Source organism: Chiloscyllium plagiosum, chromosome 3 (assembly GCF_004010195.1).
Source record: "Chiloscyllium plagiosum isolate BGI_BamShark_2017 chromosome 3, ASM401019v2, whole genome shotgun sequence".
Taxonomy (NCBI): domain Eukaryota; kingdom Metazoa; phylum Chordata; class Chondrichthyes; order Orectolobiformes; family Hemiscylliidae; genus Chiloscyllium; species Chiloscyllium plagiosum.
The window spans coordinates 114,064,541-114,084,594 of NC_057712.1; the positions used below are offsets into that span (position 1 = coordinate 114,064,541).

The window sequence follows — 20,054 nt, forward strand, 5'->3', positions numbered from 1 at the left end:
TTAGAAGCAAGGAAATAAATTATTGTGAGCTCTAAGGAACATCGACAAACGTTTTGTCTGTCTCCACAGAAGACACACATTACATGTCGTAAGACATAGAAGCAGAATCCAGTCTGGACTACCATTTGGCCATAGCTGATATGTTTTTCAACCCCATTCTTCTCCCTTGTCCTTTAACCTTTGATCCCATTACTCATGAAGAAGCTAGGTACTTTACAGTGTTCTATAGCTTCAATCGAGATTCCCCCTTATCCTTCCAAGCTCCATCGAGCACAGGCCCAGAGTTCTCAACCACAAGATCTTCATCCTCAGGATCATTGTTGTAAACTTCCACTGGACCCATGTAAGGCCAGCACATCCTTTCTTAAATACTGGGCCCAAAACTAATCTCAATATTTCAAACATGGTCTGACCAGAGCCTCAGCAGTACATCTCTGTTCTTGGATTCTAGCCCTCTTGAATTGAATGCAACATTGCGTTTGCCTTCCTTACCGCAACTGTACCTCCTAAGAGAATTTTGACGCAGGACTGCTGAATTTTTATGTGCTTCAGATTTCTGAAGTCTTTCTCTGTGTAGAAAATAGTCTACACCTCTGATCTTCCTGCCAAAGTACATACCTCATACTTATCCACATTGTATTCCATCTGGCACTTCTTTGCCCACTCACCTCGCGTGTCCAAACTCTTCTGCAGCTTTCAATCTTCCTCAACACTACCTGTCCCTCCACATATGGTGGGCGGCACGGTGGCACAGTGGTTAGCACTGCTGCCTCGCAGCGCCAGAGACCCAGGTTCAATTCCCGCCTCAGGCGACTGACTGTGTGGAGTTTGCACGTTCTCCCCGTGTCTGCGTGGGTTTCCTCCGGGTGCTCCGGTTTCCTCCCACAGTCCAAAGATGTGCTGGTCAGGTGAATTGGCCATGCTAAATTGCCCGTAGTGTTAGGTAAGGGGTAAATGTAGGGATATGGGTGGGTTACGCTTCGGCGGGTCGGTGTGGACTTGTTGGGCCAAAGGGCCTGTTTCCACACTGTAAAGTAATCTAATCTAATCTAATCTAATATCTTTGTGTCATCTGCACACTTAGCAACAACGCCCACAGTTCTTTTGTCCAGATTGTTCACGTATAATGTGAACAGCTGTGGTTCCAACACAGACCCCCTACTGATCTTCACTGGTCACTGGCAGTTATTCTGAAAAAGACCTCTTCATCCATCGTCTCAGCTATCTGCCAGTCAGCTAATCCTGTAACCATGCCAGCATCTTGACTCTACCACTATGGGCTCTTGTCTTATTTTGTAGTCTCCTCTGTAGTGCTTTATCAAAGGCCTTCTGGAAATCCAATTGGCCTTCCTTTGTCTAACTTGCTCATTACCTCCTCAAATAATTCTAACAGATTTGTCAGGATTGACCTCCCTTTTACAAAGCAGTGCTGATTATGCTCAATTTTACCATGCTCTTCCAAGGTTGAAACTTTATTGCTGGAACAGCACAGCAGGTCAGGCAGCATCCAGGGAACAGGAGATTCGACGTTTCGGGCACAGGCCCTTCTTCCAAGGACTGAGCAATGTCATTCATCATAATTGACTCTAAAATCTTTCAAACAATCGAAGCTAGGCTAACCGGCCTAGCTTCCGTGTGTCTCCCTTTTTAAAAGGGGTGTTACATTATCCATTTTCCGGTCTTCTGTAACCCTCCCTTACTCCAGTGATTCCTGAAAGGTCAAGTTGTTCTTTCTCTGCACCTTCTATGTAGCTGTAACACTACATTCTGCATTCTTTTCCTTTATCCTTAGGTACTTATGGAATATATGATTTGCCTGGATAGCATGCAATACTTTTCACTGCATCTCAGTACACGCGACAAGAATAAATCAAATCAATTTAATGCCTCCACAGTTTCCTCAACAGTGTTCTGGGGTGTAGCCCACCTGGTGCAGGTGATTTACCTGCCTTCAGACCTTCCAACTTCTCCAGTACTTTTTCCTTAGTGAAGGCCGCTACCCTCGCCTCTGCACCCAACTCTCCTGAAGTTCTGGTATGTTGCTAGTATCTCTCACTGTGAATATGGATGCACAGTACCTCTGCCATTTCTTTGTTCCCTTTTCCAACTTTGTCAGCCTTACTTTCCAGCAGTCCAATGTCCACTCTCGCCTCCTTTTTAGATGTCGAAAAAATTTCTTGCAATCTTCTTTTGTATTACTGGCTAACTTACTCTCATATTTCTTCTTCTTCATCATCTTACTTTTATAATTATCCTTTGCTGGTTTTTAAAGACTACTCAAACCCCTGTCTTCCTCCTAATCTTTAGTGTTGTATGCTTTTTTTTTTGCTTTTATGCTGTCCCTGACTTGCCTTGTCAGCTATAGTTGCCCCAACCTCCCCTTTGCGTATTACTTCTTCCTTGGAATGAATTTATGATGTGATTCTTGAATTATCCCCGGAAATATCTGCCATTGCTGCTCCATTGTCTTCCCTGTTCCCCTTTAACTGTGGCCAGCTCCTCCCTCATGTCTTTGCAGTTATCTTCACTCAATTGTAATATCATTCCATCTGATTTGGTTTTTACCCCCTCAAACTGCAAGGTGGATTCTATCATATTATGGTCCCATAGAGTTCCTTCACTTAAACTCCCGAATTAAGTCTGCCTCTTTACATATCATTCAATTCAGAATTGCCTGTTCCCTAGTGGGCTCTTTCACAAACTGCTCCAAAAAAAATCCAAAAAAGTACATTCCATGAATTATGTTCTTTAGATCATTACCAACCTGATTTTCCCAGTCCACCGGTGTACTGAAGTCCCCCATGATAATCATAGTAGTGTATTTAATACATGCCTTTCTATCTTCTGGTTTATGTTCTTCCCCACATCCTAATGACTGCTAGGAGGCCGATGCATAACTTCCTGGTCTTTTTTCCTGTGTGATTCTTCAACTCTACCCACACGGATTTTGTGCCTTAGAGCTTTACATCACTTTTTGCTATTGATTTAATTTTGTTTCTTACTAAGCAACCATGCCCCTTTGCTTTTTGTTAAGACATGTATCCTTGGAGATTTAGTTCCCAGTCCTGATCTCCTTACACCCATGTCTCTGTGATACCCATAACATCGTACTTACCAAATTCAGTCTGCGCTACAGGCTCTTTTATGTTGTTTTGTATACTTCATGCATTTAGGCACAACGTTCTGTGTTGACTGCACTCTTCTTGTAATTGTCCCCTAAACTCTGTGTTGGAAGTTAGATTCCTGACCTATACCACTTCCTGTGAGTTCAGTTGCATGGAACATTATGGAAGAAGTTAAGATTGGGGGAGCTCAGCAGAGTTTAAAGTTTCCAGAAGAAGTATGAAGACAGAGAATATGGTAAGGATCAGGAAACTAACTTCAGGTACAACAGGTAAGGGGACAATTGTTAGAAAGGGCAGTAAATGTGGGGCTGAGGATGTTGTACTGAAATGCATTGTGTATACAAAACAAGATAAGTCAGCTTGGAGCGCAGATTGGAATTGCTGAGTACGATGTTGTGGGAATCACAGGGCCATGACTGACAACTTGTTGGCTATTGAAAGTAAAGAATTAAGGAAACTAGCCTCTTCTGTGACAAACTTTCATCTGTCTGCCATTGGCTACAATACTTTTTAGTTGACTTGTCTTTAACTTTCAAATTTGCTACCAGTTTTGCTTGGTATTGGTGAACTAGCTGCTCTTGGATTCTGTAGTTATGTTTCGTCAGATCTTCAACTGCATAAAAAAAATCATCTTGATGAAGTTGGTGATTTCTTTCCAGTTATATTTGATGTTTATGACACTGTACTGTCATTTATATTTTTTCATTTTCTTTATACTTCACATTTGTAGCAAGCCAAAGACAAAGCGGGCAAAGAGGTTTCTTGAGAAGAGAGATCCAAAGATCATTGAAAACACAAAGAATGCCATGCTCATCAAAGGTGGCAATACCAGTGAAACCGTGACTCAGGCTCTCAGGGACATTGTAAGTTGTCTAATTTTCCAAAATCAATTTGTTTACCAACGTGAGTGGCTACATTGATATGTCACAATTGTTTGCATTATCCAGTATTTATTTATCTAGTGTTTCCAATGTTTGTGCGAAGATTTGTAGCTCGGGTGCTCGTTGTTGTGGTTCTGTTCGCCGAGCTGGAAGTTTTTGTTGCAAACGTTTCGTCCCCTGGCTAGGCGACATCATCAGTGCTTGGGAGCCTCCTGCGAAGCGCTTCTTTGATGTTTCCTCCGGTGTTTATAGTGGTCTGTCCCTGCCGCTTCCGGTTGTCAGTTTCAGCTGTCCGCTGTAGTGTTTGGTATATTGGGTCCAGGTCGATGTGTTTGTTGATGGAGTTTGTGGATGAATGCCATGCCTCTAGGAATTCCCTGGCTGTTCTCTGTCTGGCTTGCCCTATGATAGTAGTGTTGTCCCAGTCGAATTCATGTTGCTTGTTGTCTGCGTGTGTGGCTACTAAGGATAGCTGGTCGTGTCGTTTCGTGGCTAGTTGATGTTCATGTATGCGGATTGTTAGCTGTCTTCCTGTTTGTCCCAAATAGTGTTTTGTGCAGTCCTTGCATGGTATTTTGTACACTACATTCGTCTTGCTCATGTTGGGTATCGGGTCCTTCGTTCTGGTGAGTTGTTGTCTGAGCGTGGCTGTTGGTTTGTGTGCTGTTATGAGTCCTAGGTGTCGCAGTAGTCTGGCAGTCAGTTCCGAGATGCTCCTGATATATGGTAGTGTGGCTAGTCCTTTTGGTTGTGGTATGTCCTTAGTAGCCACACGCAGACAACAAGCAACATGAATTCGACTGGGACAACACTACTATCATAGGGCAAGCCAGACAGAGAACAGCCAGGGAATTCCTCGAGGCATGGCATTCATCCACAAACTCCATCAACAAACACATCGACCTGGACCCAATATACCAACCACTCCAGCGGGCAGCTGAAACTGACAACCGGAAGCGGCAGGGACAGACCACTATAAACACTGGAGGAAACATCAAAGAAGCGCTTCGCAGGAGGCTCCCAAACACTGATGATGTCGCCTAGCCAGGGGACGAAACGTTTGCAACAAAAACTTCCAGCTCGGCGAACAGAACCACAACAATGTTTCCAATATGGTGAGGGCTAGTAGATTTAGTGAATAGATCTCTCTACCCAGTGTCAGTATTGAGTACTCTTGGGAATTATTACATAATATTCAGATAAATCCTCCTTCCACTCTCTTCCACTTTTCAATCCGATTCCCAAGCTTCCTGTTGGATATTTATCTTTCCTATTCATATGGTTTGCAGTGCGGATTGTGTTGGACTGAGGAATTATGGACAACTCTCTCTGCACAACTGAGCAGAGGAATGGATTTTAAATTGTCTCAACTCATTTTGTGCAGGACAACTGAAACAGATGAAGTAAAATTATTCTCCTAAATTCTAACCTGTGTTTTATTGGCAGGACTGTGTTTTTTCAGAATAATAATAATTTATTATTTGGCTTGATTCTCTAGCCAACCAAGCAGGTGCTAACCTTAAAATAGAACCACATGTTTAGTTCATGAGAATGGCTTGAATTCTTAATTTTGCTTGTTTTGCTCTTGTGTAGAAAATATTTGCCCTATAATTTAAAACATTTCCTTTATTAAATATCTGGTTTACTGGTTTTTGTCATCTTTCACTGGTATAAAGTTTAGTGGGAGACAGTGATGTACTGATGTTGTCACAGGGCTAGTGATCCAAAGCCCCAGACTAACTCTGGGGTCTTAGGTCCAGATCCCAATATGGAAGCTGGCAGAATTTAAATTAATTTAACAAAACAAATCTGGAATGTGAAGTCATTCTCAGTAATGAATACCATTGATTGTTGTAAAACCCCAACTGATTCTTTCATGTCCTTTAGGGAAGGAAATCTGCTGTCCTTACCAGGTATTGTCTGCATGTGAATCTGTAGCCGCAATAAATGGGGTTGACTTTTAACTGCCCTCTAGGATGGTCTACTTAGCCAATTAGTTCAAGGGCATTTAGGAATGAGCAACAAATACTGGCCTAACAAGTGACATCTGCATCCCATTAAAAAAAAACAACTTAGTGATTTCCACGTGCTTTCAAACACTTTACAGTTATTGGACCAAGTTTGCTAAGATTTTTAAGTTCTTTAATCAGAAATTATGTTCGGTTCTGGGCTAAATTATAAATTTGTAATCGATGGGTCATGTGATCCAGGCTACAAGAGCTTTAAATTGAAGAGCCGTTTGGTGTATAAGCTGTAATGTGACCAGAGTCAGAACAATTTATAGAACAATTCCTGTTCTTTACTTTGCAGCATTCTTTAAAGAAACCAAATGCAGTTATTTATAAAAAGTAAGTATTACTACCTTGCTGTAGTTTTGTTTCTATATTATCCTGTGTTGAGTCTGACTAAGTTATTCAATTTACTTGGAGATCCTGTCTTGAAGCACTTTCCAATAATGCACTTTCTAGCAGGGTTTGCTGAGTAGCAAACATATACAGAGGAACTGCGATTATGCAAACAAGATGGGCGGGCACTATTTCGTTCGGATAATTGACTATTTAGTTAATCAATTCAATGCCTTTCCTCTGGGGCTCGGAGTTTTCTGTTAAGTCTGCTCCCCGTTCAGGAGACTAGCAGCACAGCGCGCACGAGGCCCTGCCCACCTGCCCCCCGGTCCAACACCGCTCCCTGCGCACCTCCCAATCCAGTCCAGCCCCATCCCCCTGCCTGCCCCCGAACCCCATGCAACCCCGCCCCAATCCCATCTCAACCCGTCCGCCCACTCTATCCCAACCAACTCTGCCCCGCCCATCCCCAGCTGCACCAACACTGCCCCCGCAGCCAGACTGGACACCAACAGCAAGACTGCTGCTGCCTTTGGGGGGTGAGTCTCCAAATAGCACATGTACACACACATGCGCACAAATTTTTACTGCAACTTTTTGACAGGTTCCACCTTTGCCCTGTACAGGGACAATGTTGGAGAGATTATCCGGGGAAGGAGAGTTTAATGTAATGCCTGTGTAGAACTCCAGAGAAAGTGTGGGAAGAGAGAGAGAGCGGGTGAAGATCAGTCATTTAGAGAGGGTGCCTGCGCTCCCATCAGTCCAGGACTGTCCTGAGCAGCACTTTTAATCACTGTAAACAAAAGATGCGATGAGTGTTGGACATATGTCTTTGATGTAATGTTTCTGTTGGGACCCCGAGATCTCCTTTGGATAATCCAATTTTCACATTATTGATGTTTGGATAATTGAGGTTCCCCTTTGGAGTTGAGTATTTTTCCCAGACATTTACTAATAACTCTTTAGACTTCTTTAATTTGGATGTAAGTTTGCTGTTCTCAAAAATCGCTAACTTCTCTAACAAAAGATCAATTAAATGTGCAGATCGGAGATCAAAATTGGAGTCTTTCCTATGCAACCTTGTATATTGTTTGTTGCTGTACATGCTTTCCCATTCTAAATTTCACTAATTAGCGGAGATGATTCATGTATTAAGAAGATGGTGGAATAGTGCTCATCTCACCACTAATAACTTAAGAGGCTCAGGCTAATGCAATGGGGACATCCCTACAAATCCTATCACAGCAGCTGATGGAATTTAAATTAGGAGCTTGGAATGGGAGTGAGGGGCTTCAGTGGTTGTGATCCATTTAAGGTATTAACAACTTTGGTAGAGCTTGGGAAGAGGTTCTGCATTTAGAGCGTGAGAATGTAGGCCCTAAATTTAAAAGCACATTCTCAAAGTTTACAATTTGTGGATTATAACCGAGTCACATGGTAATTGGCAGAGGGTACATAAAATTAGGAGAGATGAACTTGTAGCTGAAAGGCTGTGTAGGAGAAGTGGGTTCCGAAGAATGGAAACTGGGACCTTTACTGTTGGATTGGTCTATACCTGAATCGTGCTGGAGCCAGTGTTCTTGTGAACCACACCGCAAGGGAAATGGAAAGGGTTTTAAACTAAGTACTGAGGCAAGACATCTGTAGAAAGTTGTGGTATAGGGATGAGATAAAGTAAGATGAAAATAATAACATGGGAAATGAAGGTTAAAGAATGGCAGGATAGATGGCAGAGAACAAAATGTAGCAATATACCAACAATCAAAACTAGTTGTTTTAAAAAAAACTAATATCTGGAATGGCATGGACGGGTTGGGCCGAAGAGCCTGTTTCCATGCTGTGACTCTATGACTCTATAATCACTCTCTGAATGTGAGCACGTTCATAGCAAAATAAAAAAATTGATAACACACTCTAAGTTATTAAATATAATTTGACAGCCCTTACAGAGACATGGCAGCAGGATGACCAATACTGGGTCCTGAACATTGAGGGTTTATGACATTCAAGAAAATAGGTAACAGTGGCGGGGTAGCACTGTCAATCAGGGATGGCCAGAGGTTGCTAATAGATTAGTAGGTTCATTTGTGTGAATTTTCCATCATTCCCTAGATTCAAGAAAGTGTCATTAGACTGGCAAGTAGCAAATAATTCCTCTGTATTCAAAAATGGAGAAAGGCAGGAAACTACAGACAAGTGGTAGTGATGGGGTACAGATAGCATCCTTTTGTAAGCAGGATTGAGAGTCCCACACCTGGTGGCAAAGTTTCATGTAGTTCCTAATTGCCATTTGACAATTCAAAACATGAGGATAGTTCTTAACGGAGTTCCCTCTTTTCCGAACAGTGTTTAAAAGCATAATCCCTTTAAATGTTTTTGCATGCGTGCCACTTAAGTGTACAGCAGGCTGTGTACAGCATGCATAGGAATTTGCAGCATTCTGCATGGGCTAGCAGCTTCGATTGCTAATTACTTCAGAATTTTATTATCTGTTGCTAATGTTGAATTTTACAACACTGCAACATTATATCAATCCGGTAACTTGGCCAGCACTCAGTAAATTAAGTTGGAGAGTGATGAGTATTTTTAAAATATAAGCATATCATTAAACTATGTTGAGGACCACCGTCTTTTACCTGATACAGTGAGGAAATTACTTGAAGTCAGTATATAAATTGCTTGGTAATTTAGAAGCATAGAATCATTGGATCCCTACTGTGCAGATAAAGGATATTCGGTCCATTAAATCTGTGCCTGCGCTCTGAAGACCACTCTCTCTTCCATACTATCACCCTACGCTGTAGCCCCACATGTACCATGCAGGCTGACCCATCTGACCTGCATGTCCCTGGAGACTACAGGACAATTTTGTGTGGATGTTGCCGAGAATGGAGGGTTTGAGTTATAAAATAGGCTGGGTGATTTTTTCCACCAGAGCTAGGAGGTTGAGGGATGACTTCATAATGGCTTATAAAATCATGAGGGACATAGAGTCATAGAGATGTACGGCACAGAAACACACCCTTCGGCCCAACCCGTCCATGCCAACCAGATATCCCAACCCAATCTCGTCCCACCTGCCAGCACCCGGCCCATCTCCCTCCAAACCATTCCTATTCATATACCCATCCAAATGCCTTTTAAATGTTGTAATTGTACCAGCCTCCACCACTTTGAGTGAAAAAGTTGCCCCTTAGGTCTCTTTTATATCTTTCCCCTCTCACCCTAAACCTATGCCCTCTGGTTCTGGACTCCTCCACCTCAGAGAAAGGACTTTGTCTATTTATCCTATCCATGCCTCTCATAATTTTATAATCCTCTATAAGGTCACCCCTCTGCCTCCAACGCTCCAGGGAAACAGCCCTAGCCTATTCAACCTTTCCCTATAGCTCAAATCCTCCAATCCTGGCAACATCCTTGTAAATCTTTTCTGAACCCTTTCAAGTTTCACAATGTCCTTCTGATAGGAAAGAGACCAGAATTGCACACAATGTTCCAACAGTGGCCTAACCAATATTCTGTACAGCTGCAACATGACCTCCCAATACCTGTACTCAATTCTCTGACCAATAAAGGAAAGCATACAAAATGCTTTCTTCACTATCCAATCTACCTGCAACTCCAACTTTCAAGGAGTTATGAACATAGATAAGGTTAAAAGCAAGGGTCTTTTCCCTCGGCTAGGGGAGTTCCAAACTAGGGGGTGTATTTTTAAGGTGAGAAGAGAAAGTTTCAAAAAGAACATGAGGGGCAAGTTTATTTGCATAGAGAGTGGTTAGCATATGAAATAAACTGCCAGTGGAAGTTACATTTCAGACATTTGGATAAGTATATGAATATGCAAGGTTTCGAGGGATACAGGCGAAACACTGGCAAGTGGGACTAGTTTGGGAACATGGTCAGCATGGACTAGTTAGACTGAACGGTCTGTTTTCTGCTGCATGAATCTCAAACTGGCGTGGAAGGTTATTAGAGGAGGAGGATCCAGTTGTTGTGGTCCATGTTGGGACCAACAACATGGGCAAGAGATCCTGTTTGGGAAATATCAGTAATTAGGAATATCATTGAAGAACAGGACCTCATGGGTTATAACTCTGGATTATTACCCAGGCCATGAGTAAGTTGGTCTTGAGATAAGAAAATTAGGGACTAAATACATAGCGAAAGGAGTGGCGCAGAAAAGAGAGATTCCGTTTTGTCGGGCACGAACATCAGTATTAGGACAGGAAGCAATTGAACTGATCTAGAGCCAATGTGCTAGTGAAAAGGCTAAATAGTGTGGACACAAGGATCTAAAACTAGTAAATGTGGGGAGGGCTTGGGGAAGGCTAAAGTATTGTTTAAAAATCAAATAATATATCACAGAGTGAAGAGACAGTCAGGAATCCTACTACAGACATAGTGGGTAATGGAAGAACCATAGAAAGTGTATTAATTAAACAAGAAGAGAGAAATTATGAGCAGGTGTCAGTGCTGAAGGACAGGTTACCGTGTATGGCCCAAATAAGAGTTCAATAAGAATTGAAATGAACTGCAGGCACAAATTTAAATTGGAGATTATGATATAATAGCCATTATTGAGCCATGGCTGCAGCATGGTTGTGGCTGGGGACTAATAGGTTATAAGGTTTACAGGATGGATAGGGAAAATGACAGAGGAGGTGAAGTAGCTTTCCTGATTAGAAACACAACTACTTCAATGATGAGGGAGGATATGATGCTGGAAAGTATTCGGGGGGGGGTCGTACGGGTAGAACTGAGGAAACAGTAAAAGAACTAAAACTGTAATAGGTGTTGTGTTTAGAACCTTGGTAGCAATGAAGTTCGAGATGGGTATAAATGCAGAAATTAGGCAAGTGTGAAGCAAAGCCAGTATTAACTGAGAATTTTAACTTTACCATAAATTGGAAGAAGCAACATGCACCCGTCAGACTTGGATTTAATAATGAGCCTGTTTTAATTAGTAGCTTAAATGGGTGTGAACATTTCTCAAATAGTGATCGCAGCATGATCAAGTTCAATCTAGCATTTGAAAGAATAAAGCATGAATCAGCTATAAAATTCAGTTTTAAATTCAAATAAGGCTGACTTTAATGAGATGGGACAGAAATTGCTAATGGGTAAAAGAAACCGTTAACACGATGTAAAATCAGTTTATACCCCTGAGAGGGCAAAACTCCATGTCATGGGAAAAAAAACCCAGTAATGGACAAGTAAAGAGCTAAGGGGCAGCATTAAACTAAAAGAGCTTACAAAAATGCAAAAAACAACTCTGATTCTGCTGAACAAGAAAGAGACAACGATGAGCAAAGGAGCTTATAAGAGGTTAACCCCTCAGCAAATTTAAACCAGCCCCACAGAAAAAGTTCACACACCGTAATGTGTTAAAATTTGAGCGGCAAAGAAGGTCACTATTTAAATTCAGAATTAACAATTTTATTCTTTAAATCCAACAGAAAATATTAAAACCAGCAACTATGTACAACTCCTTTCTCTTAAAACTATTTTTTATCACCCACTCTACAATACTAGTTTGATTTAAAACAAAATCCCCGATTAAGTTTTTTTTAAAAATCATATTTCAAGAAAACCAATCAGCTTTGTCAGTTATGCTTTGTAGATTTTCTCTAGGTCAGTTTTGATGTTCTGCTGCACAAGCGTATAGACAAGTACTAGTCAGGGAGCTGTTCTCCTAGCAGTGTGTATATGTTGGTGGGTGTTTTTATACCCCAAAACATCAGATTGTTTCATTAGTTTTAATATTATCCAAATACTAAATTCAAATTTAATTGGATTTTGATATCTTGGGGCATAATTTAAACTGATTGGCCAAATTTGAATTTGTTTTTGTTTAGTGGCATCTCAGGTGCAGCTATTTGTTACATTCTTACTTTGTTCAGGATGCTCTGTGCTTTCAGTCCTTGCTAGTTTTTCAACTGTCTTAAAGATACAGTAGACCTCTATAGCTTCATAACAAGTTATTAAAGAAAACTTGCAAGGGACATCAAAATCAGTCAGAAGAAATTTGAGTTCTACAAAGGGAAAGCAGGTGGTGAGGAGCAATGTTGGCTCATCATGGCTGGAAAGTGGGAATATTATCAATGACTATGGAGAAATTGCAGACAGTTTCAATAATTTATTTGTCTCAGTATTTACAGTAGAAAAAGAGGATAGCATGCTGGCAATCCTATGGAAATTAATAGTGAGGACTGGATAAAATTAACCTCAGTAAACATTGGTAATGAGGAAGCTAATCGAATTCAAGAATAACAAATCCCCAAGACATTGTAGATGCTCCAATTATAATCTTACAGTTCCCTAGATATAGCAGTAGTCCTTCTGCATTGGAAAACTCACTTATACCTCTGCTTTTTAAGAAGGGTGAAAGGGGAAAACCAGGGAATTACAGAGCATTTAGCCTAAAATCTGAGGTTGGAAAATTGTTGGAGTCTTTAATCAACGACCATGGTAACTGAACACCTTGAAAATTTTCAGTTAATCAGGAATTCATGATAGGTAAGCCATGCCTGACAAATCTCATCGAATGTTTTTGAAGAGTTACTGGCCTGAGAAATATCTCTGGATGTCGTTTGCATGGACTTCCAGAGGCATTTGATAAAGTCCCACATGAGAGACTGTTAACTAAAGTAGAAGCCCACGGAATTGAAAGCAAATCACTGATATGTCTGGTGACAGAAAGTAAAGATAATGTAAAATTGCCAGGATGTGACCAATGGACTCCCACAGGGCCTCAATTGTTCACTATGTATTAATGACTTGGAAGATAGGAGAGAAAGTCATATATTCAAATTTGATGACGACGCAATTTGGGGGTGTTGTAGATGGCGTAGTGGTATAATGGCTGGATTGTTCATCCACAGCCCCTGGCAACGTTCTTGGGACTTGGCTTTAAATCCTGCCACAGCAGGTGGTGGAATTTGTAGTCAATAAAATCTGGCATTATGAATCTAATGATGTTGTCAATTGTAAAACGAAAAGCATCTGGTTACTAACGTCCTTTAGGGAAAGAAACTGTTACCCTCGTCTATATGTTCCTCCAGACCAACAGCAGTGTCTCTGGACAATTAGGAATGGGCAATCAATGCTGCCGTCATCCATAGAATTGAAAGAAAAATAGAATTACAGAGGGATATTCATGGATGAGCGAATGGGCAAAACTGTGCAGATGGATTTCAATGTAAGCAGGTGTCAGAGATTTTTTTAATCAAAATAGGATTGATCAGGGCACTTTGTAGTTGGTAAGTATTTAAAACCAGTAGGTATCCAAAGAGACTTCAGGGTTTAGGTGCCTAATTGTTAAAATGTCACAAATGGGTTCAAAACGTAATCAAGGAAGCCAATGGAATGTGGCCTTTATATCCAGAGGGATGGAGTATAAGCGCACAGTTATACAAGGGACTGTTTTGGATGGAATTCAGAAGGTTGACGGGTAATCAACTTGAGGTCTTCAAGATGTTAACAGGAAAAGATAGATGAAGATAAACTGTTTGCTCTGGTTAGGGGCGAGGAGCATAGTCTGAGGATTATGCCCAGATTGTTCAGGAGAGATGTTAGGAAGCACTACTGCTCACAAAGGGTAGAGATGTTTGGCATTCTCTTTTGTAAAACAGCAGTGGATGCTGGATCAGTTATTAGTTTTAAATCTGAGATAGCTACATTCTTATTGAGGAAGGGTATTAAGGGAAATGAACCAAAGACAGGTATATGGAAGTAGATCACAGATCAGCCATGATCTCACTGAATAGTAGAGCAGGCTTGAGGGGCAGAATAGCATACTTCTGTTCTTAAGAATAATTTTAAAAGAAATTTATAAAGCCTTTTCTTCCTAAATCCAATTTATTTTTAACCAGGAAAAATATTACTCGACCCTTTGAAGATCAAACATCGGTGGTGAGTAGTCAGATTGTTACAACTAACATTTAATTATTACAGCCTCCAACTTAATTTAACTTGGATATTTTTTCTTCTTTTTCTGTGGATATAATAATTGAGTTTCATTGAGCACTTTTGAGATGCCATATCTGTATATTCTGTCAGGATTTTATTGTGCTTAAAAGGAAATGTATATAAAACACCCTGTTGCTTTCTGAAATAAATCTAATTTCAGTACACTCACCTGGAGACTAACAAGTGATCGAGATTGTGCTGGTGCCAATGTTCTCAAATTCAGACTTAGGGAACAAATGGCAAGGTTTGTTTGGCTTCATTTACCCTTATTGAGAGTCTAGGGTTAGCAGTGAAGTTAATATCAAGAGAACAGATTCTTGAAGGGTTCTCCTTTTCATTCTCTCCGCTCGTCTGAGACATGGTGACCATCGTGTTAAATCACCACTAGTTGTTGCTCTGTCTAATGAGAGAGTAACCCTATGGTCTCGTAGGACTATGGCGACTTCATGTTACTACCAAGTGTCTGACATAGCAAGCCCATGTTTTTGATCTTCGTAATATGTTGAATAGGCAGTCAAATGAACAGTGGTAGACCCAAAATAAAATCAAACGTGATTGTAGGGTAGAGCTGAGTGCAATCGACCATCAATCCAAGCTGGTCCTGCAGTTGATTAGATTACTTATAATGTGGAAACAGGCCCTTCGGGCCAACAAGTCCACACCGACCTGCCGAAGCGCAACCCACCCAAACTCATTCCCCTACACCTAACACTATGGGCAATTTAGCATGGCCAATTCACCTAACCTGCACATTTTTGGATTGTGGGAGGAAACCGGAGTACCCGGAGGAAACCCACGCAGACACAGGGAGAATGTGCAAACTCCACACAGAGTCGCCTGAGGCGGGAATTGAACCCAGGTCTCTGGCGCTATGAGGCAGCAGTGCTAACCACCGTGCCGCCCAGGGTTTGAGAATGATTATTGTCCAATTTGCGATCAACTCATTCAGCTTAGATAGGTTATTGCTGCACAGATCCTCTTCTACGTGATTCAGTATGACTTCAGAAAATACATTTACTGATGGACCCAGCGTAGTGATCTGTTTTTAGCGATCTGACTGCTAAAAATGTTCAGAGATCCTGGCCTCTTAAAGAAGCCGCAAATAATCTACTGTTAACTTCAAGCTCCCCTTCCTTCACAAATGTGCAGTACATGAAACAAAGTTAAAATTGCCACTACCTGCAGGCAAGGCTTGAAAAAAATGTTGAAGAACTTCAAAGGGGCTACAGTATTATATGCTTTCAGTTTTTGAGATGATATTTGTAACCATCTGCTTTCTCCAAATTCCTTCTGTATTAACAGGAATTTTTTTCAAAGAAGTCTGACTGTTCTTTATTTATGTTTGGTTCTCACAATAAGAAGCGACCGCACAACTTGATAATAGGTAAGATTGCAGAGATATGTTGCCATTCTGGAAAACAGATTTACAAAAAAAATGCCTAATATCTGTAATACCAGGTAGTACATTTAAAAAGATAATTATTGAAATGCATGTATGAAACATGCATTTCACAGCAGAGAGCAGCGCAAGCTGGGCGGAGGTGAAGTTGGAGCGCAGAACTGGTCGGGAAGGTAAGTGATTGATATTTGAGTGGGTGTGTTCTAGACCCCAGGCCCTACAAGTAGGGCCTCCCTCCCATTCTCCTCCTCTAACCTAACTTTAAAGTCCACAGGTAAGCTACTCAGTGTTCTTGTTTTGGAGACTAAGTGTAGAGTAATGGCAGCGCAGGCAGTGGAATGTTCCTCCTGCAGGATGTTTGAGGTAGGGGTGACCACCGATGCTCCTGCTGACTTTATCTGCAGGAAATGCAGTCAGCTCCTGCTCCTCACAGGAGCGTTAGGGAACTGGAACTGGAGTTGGATGAACTGAGGATTATTCGAGAGGGTGAAAGATAGAAGCTACTGGGACATAGTTACGCCAGAGAACAGAGGTAGCTGGGTAACAGTTAGAGGTGGGAAGGGGAGGAAGCAGGCAGTGCATGGATCCCCTGTGGTCATTCCCCTCAACAATAAGTATACCGCTTTGGATACTGTTGGGGGGACAGCCTAGCAGGGGTAAGCTGCAGTGACCGGATCTCTGGCACGAGGTCCGGCTCTAAGGCTCAGAAGGGAAAGGGGGAGAGGAGGAGAGCGCTAGTTATAGGAGACTCTATAGTTAGAGGGACGGACAGGCGGTTCTGTAGACATGGGCAAGACTCTTGGATGGTTTGTTGCCTCCCGAGTGCCAGGGTCTGAGACGTCTCGGACCGTGTTTTCAGAATCCTTAAAGGGGAGGGTGTGCAGCCAGAAGTCATGGTGCACGTTGGCACCAATGACATAGGTAGGAAGAGGGAGGTCATTCAGGAGCTCAGGGAGTTAGGCTGGAAGCTAAAAGCTAGAACGGACAGAGTCATCATCTCTGGGTTGTTGCCGGTGCACGTGACAGTGAGGCAAGGAATAGGGAGAGAGTGCAGTTGAACACGTGGCTGCAAGGATGGTGTAGGAGGGAGGGCTTCAGGTATTTGGACAATTGGACTGCATTCTGGGGAAGATGGGACCTGTACAAGCAGGACGGGTTGCACCTGAACCAGAAGGGCACCAATATCCTGGGAGGTAGGTTTGCTAGCACTCTTCGGGGGGGTTTAAACTAATTTGGCAGGGGGATGGGATCCGGACTTGTAGTCCAGCAAGTAGGCTAGCTGTTTGTCAGGATGTCCAAGAATGTAGGGAGTCTGTGGAGAATAGACGGGAAATACTTGCGGACACAGAGATGGGTTCAAGTGTGTATACTTCAACGGTAGGAGCATCAGAAATAAGGTGGGTGGATTTAAGGCGTGGATCGGTACCTGGGACTACAATGTTGTGGCCATCACGGAAATGTAAATAGAAGAGGGACAGGAATGGTTGTTGGAGATGTTTCAGATGTTTCAGTAAGATTGGGGGGGGAGCGTTGCTAATTAGAAATGGTATAACGGCTGCAGAAAGGCAGATCAAGGGGGATCTGCCTTTGGAGGTAGTATGGGCTGAAGTCAGAAATAGGAAGGGAGCAGTCAGATTAGATTAGATTAGATTACTTACAGTGTGGAAACAGGCCCTTCGGCCCAACAAGTCCACACCGACCCGCCGAAGCGCAACCCACCCATACCCCTACATCTACCCCTTTAACCTAACACTACGGGCAATTTAGCATGGCCAATTCACCTGACCCGCACATCTTTGGACTGTGGGAGGAAACCGGAGCACCCGGAGGAAACCCACGCAGACACGGGGAGAATGTGCAAACTCCACACAGTCAGTCGCCTGAGTCGGGAATTGAACCCGGGTCTACAGGCGCTGTGAGGCAGCAGTGCTAACCACTGGGCCACCGTGCCGCCCACTAACACCCACCTTGTTGGGTGTTTACTATAGGCCCACAATAGCAGCAGAGATATGGAGAAACAGATTGGGAAACAGATTTTGGAAAGGTTCAGAAGCCACAGGATAGTTGTCATGGGCGATTTCAACTTCCCAAATATTGATTGGAAGCTCTTTAGATCAAGTAGATTGGATGGGGCAGTGTTTGTGCAGTGTGTCCAGGAAGCTTTTCCAACTCAGTATGTCGATTGTCCGACCATTAGGAGGCCATATTGGATTTGATACTTGGTAATGAACCGGGACAAGTGATGGGCTTGTTAGTGGGTGAACATTTTGGTGACGGTGACCACAATTCTGTGATTTTCACCTTGGTTATGGAGAGAGATAGATGCGTGCAACATGGTAGGTTTTACAATTGGGGGAAGGGTAAATACGATGCTGTAAGAAAGGATATGAGGTGCTTAAGGTGGGAGCATAGGCTGTCGGGGAAGGATGTCGTAGAAATGTGGAAATTTTTCAAGGAACAGATACGACGTGTCCTTGATATGTATGTACCTGTCAGGCAGGAAAGAGATGGTCGTGTGAGGGAACCTAGGTTGATGAGGGAGGTTGAATGTCTTTTAAAGAGGAAGAAGGAGGCTGAGGAAGAAGGTTGAGGAAACAAGGTTCAGACAGAGCGTTGGAGGATAGCCAGGAGGGAGCTGAAGAAAGGGATTAGGAGAGCTAAGAGAGGGCCTGAAAAATCTTCGGCGGATAGCATTTTATGCGTATGTGAGAAACATGAGAATGACGAAAACGAGGGTAGGTCCATTCAAGGACAGTAGTGGGAGACTGTGTATTAAGTCGGAAGAGATAGGAGCGGTCTTGAATGAGTACTTTTCTTCAGTATTTACCAACGAGAGGGACCGTATTGTTGAAGAGGAGAATGTGAAACGGACTGGTAAGCTCGAAGAGATACTTGTTAGGAAGGAAGATGTGTTGGGCATTTTGAACAACTTGAGGATAGACAAGTCCCCCAGGCCTGACGGGTTATATCCTAGGATTATGTGGGAAGCAAGAGAGGAAATTGCAGAGCCGTTGGCAATGATCTTTTCGTCTTCACTGTCAACGGTGGTGGTACCAGGCGACTGGAGAGTGGCAAATGTTGTGCCCCTGTTCAAAAAAGGGAATAGAGGTAACCCCAGGAATTACAGGCCAGTTAGTCTTACTTCGGTGGTAGGAAAAGTAATGGAAAGGGTACTGAGGGATAGGATTTATGAGTTTCTGGGAAGACACTGCTTGATTAGGGACAAAGTTAAAAATCACACAACGCCAGGTTATAGTCCAACAGGTTTAATTGGAAGCACACTAGCTTTCGGAGCAACGCTACTTCATCAGGTGATTGTGGAGGGCTCGATCGTAACACAGAATTTATAGCGAAAATTTGCAGTGTGATGTAACTGAAATTATACATTGAAAAATTGATTGTTTGTTAAGCCTTTTTTCTGTTAGAATACAGTGATAGTTTCACTTCTTTCATGTGTAAATCACATAACCCTTTTTTTTAAAGTTGCATTCTCGGGCTAGCTGTCAACAATGGTGATAGCCAGACAACACGCTGAAGGTGTTAGCCCCCGGTGCTCTGCGTCCATGACCCGATGCCTAGACTGACTCTAATCTAAAAAGTGAGACAACAGAGTTCTACATGAATGTATGCAGTTTTTGAGCAAATTGCAATGTAACTCTGCAAGTACAAATTCACCCCACAAAATATATGTGTGCATGTGGGTCTTTGTCTGTGTGTGTGTGTGTGTGTGTCTGTCTGACTGTCTGGGGTGGGGGTTGTGAGTGTGAGAAAATGTGTGTGTGTGTGTGTTTTGTGAGTGCAGAGTGCCTTAAGTCTGTGAGGGGGTGCATGTGTGGGAGTGTGTATGTGTCTATAAGACACACACATTCCCACACATGCACCCCCTCACAGACTTAAGACACTCTGCACTCACTATATATATATATATATACACACACACACACACACTTTCTCACACTCACAACCCCCACCCCAGACAGACACACACACACGAGCCCTCCACAATCACCTGATGAAGGAGCGTCGCTCCGAAAGCTAGTGTGCTTCCAATTAATCCTGTTGGACTATAACCTGGTGTTGTGTGATTTTTAACTTTGTGCATCCCAGTCCAACACCGGCATCTCCACATCTTGATTAGGGACAGCCAGCACGAATTTGTGAGGAGTAGGTCTTGCCTTACAAGTCTTATTGAATTCTTTGAGGAGGTGACCAAGCATGTGGATGAGGGTAGAGCAGTGGATATAGTGTACGAGGATTTTAGTAAGACATTTGATAAGGTTCCCAATGGTAGGCTTATGCGGAAAGTCAGGAGGCATGGGATAGTGGGAAGTTTGGC

At 42.5% G+C, this 20,054-nt stretch overlaps 1 protein-coding gene across 1 annotated transcript in view; it reads left to right on the forward strand.

The window, feature by feature from the left end:
* The window catches only part of rpf2 (ribosome production factor 2 homolog), a 40,192-nt gene that overhangs the window by 8,785 nt on the left and 11,353 nt on the right, over positions 1–20,054 (forward strand). The window contains exons 2-5 of the mRNA XM_043675358.1: positions 3,856–3,988; positions 6,317–6,354; positions 14,223–14,262; positions 15,622–15,703. Of these exons, the coding sequence (XP_043531293.1) occupies positions 3,856–3,988; positions 6,317–6,354; positions 14,223–14,262; positions 15,622–15,703 (293 nt within the window). The remainder of the gene's footprint in view (positions 1–3,855; positions 3,989–6,316; positions 6,355–14,222; positions 14,263–15,621; positions 15,704–20,054) is intronic.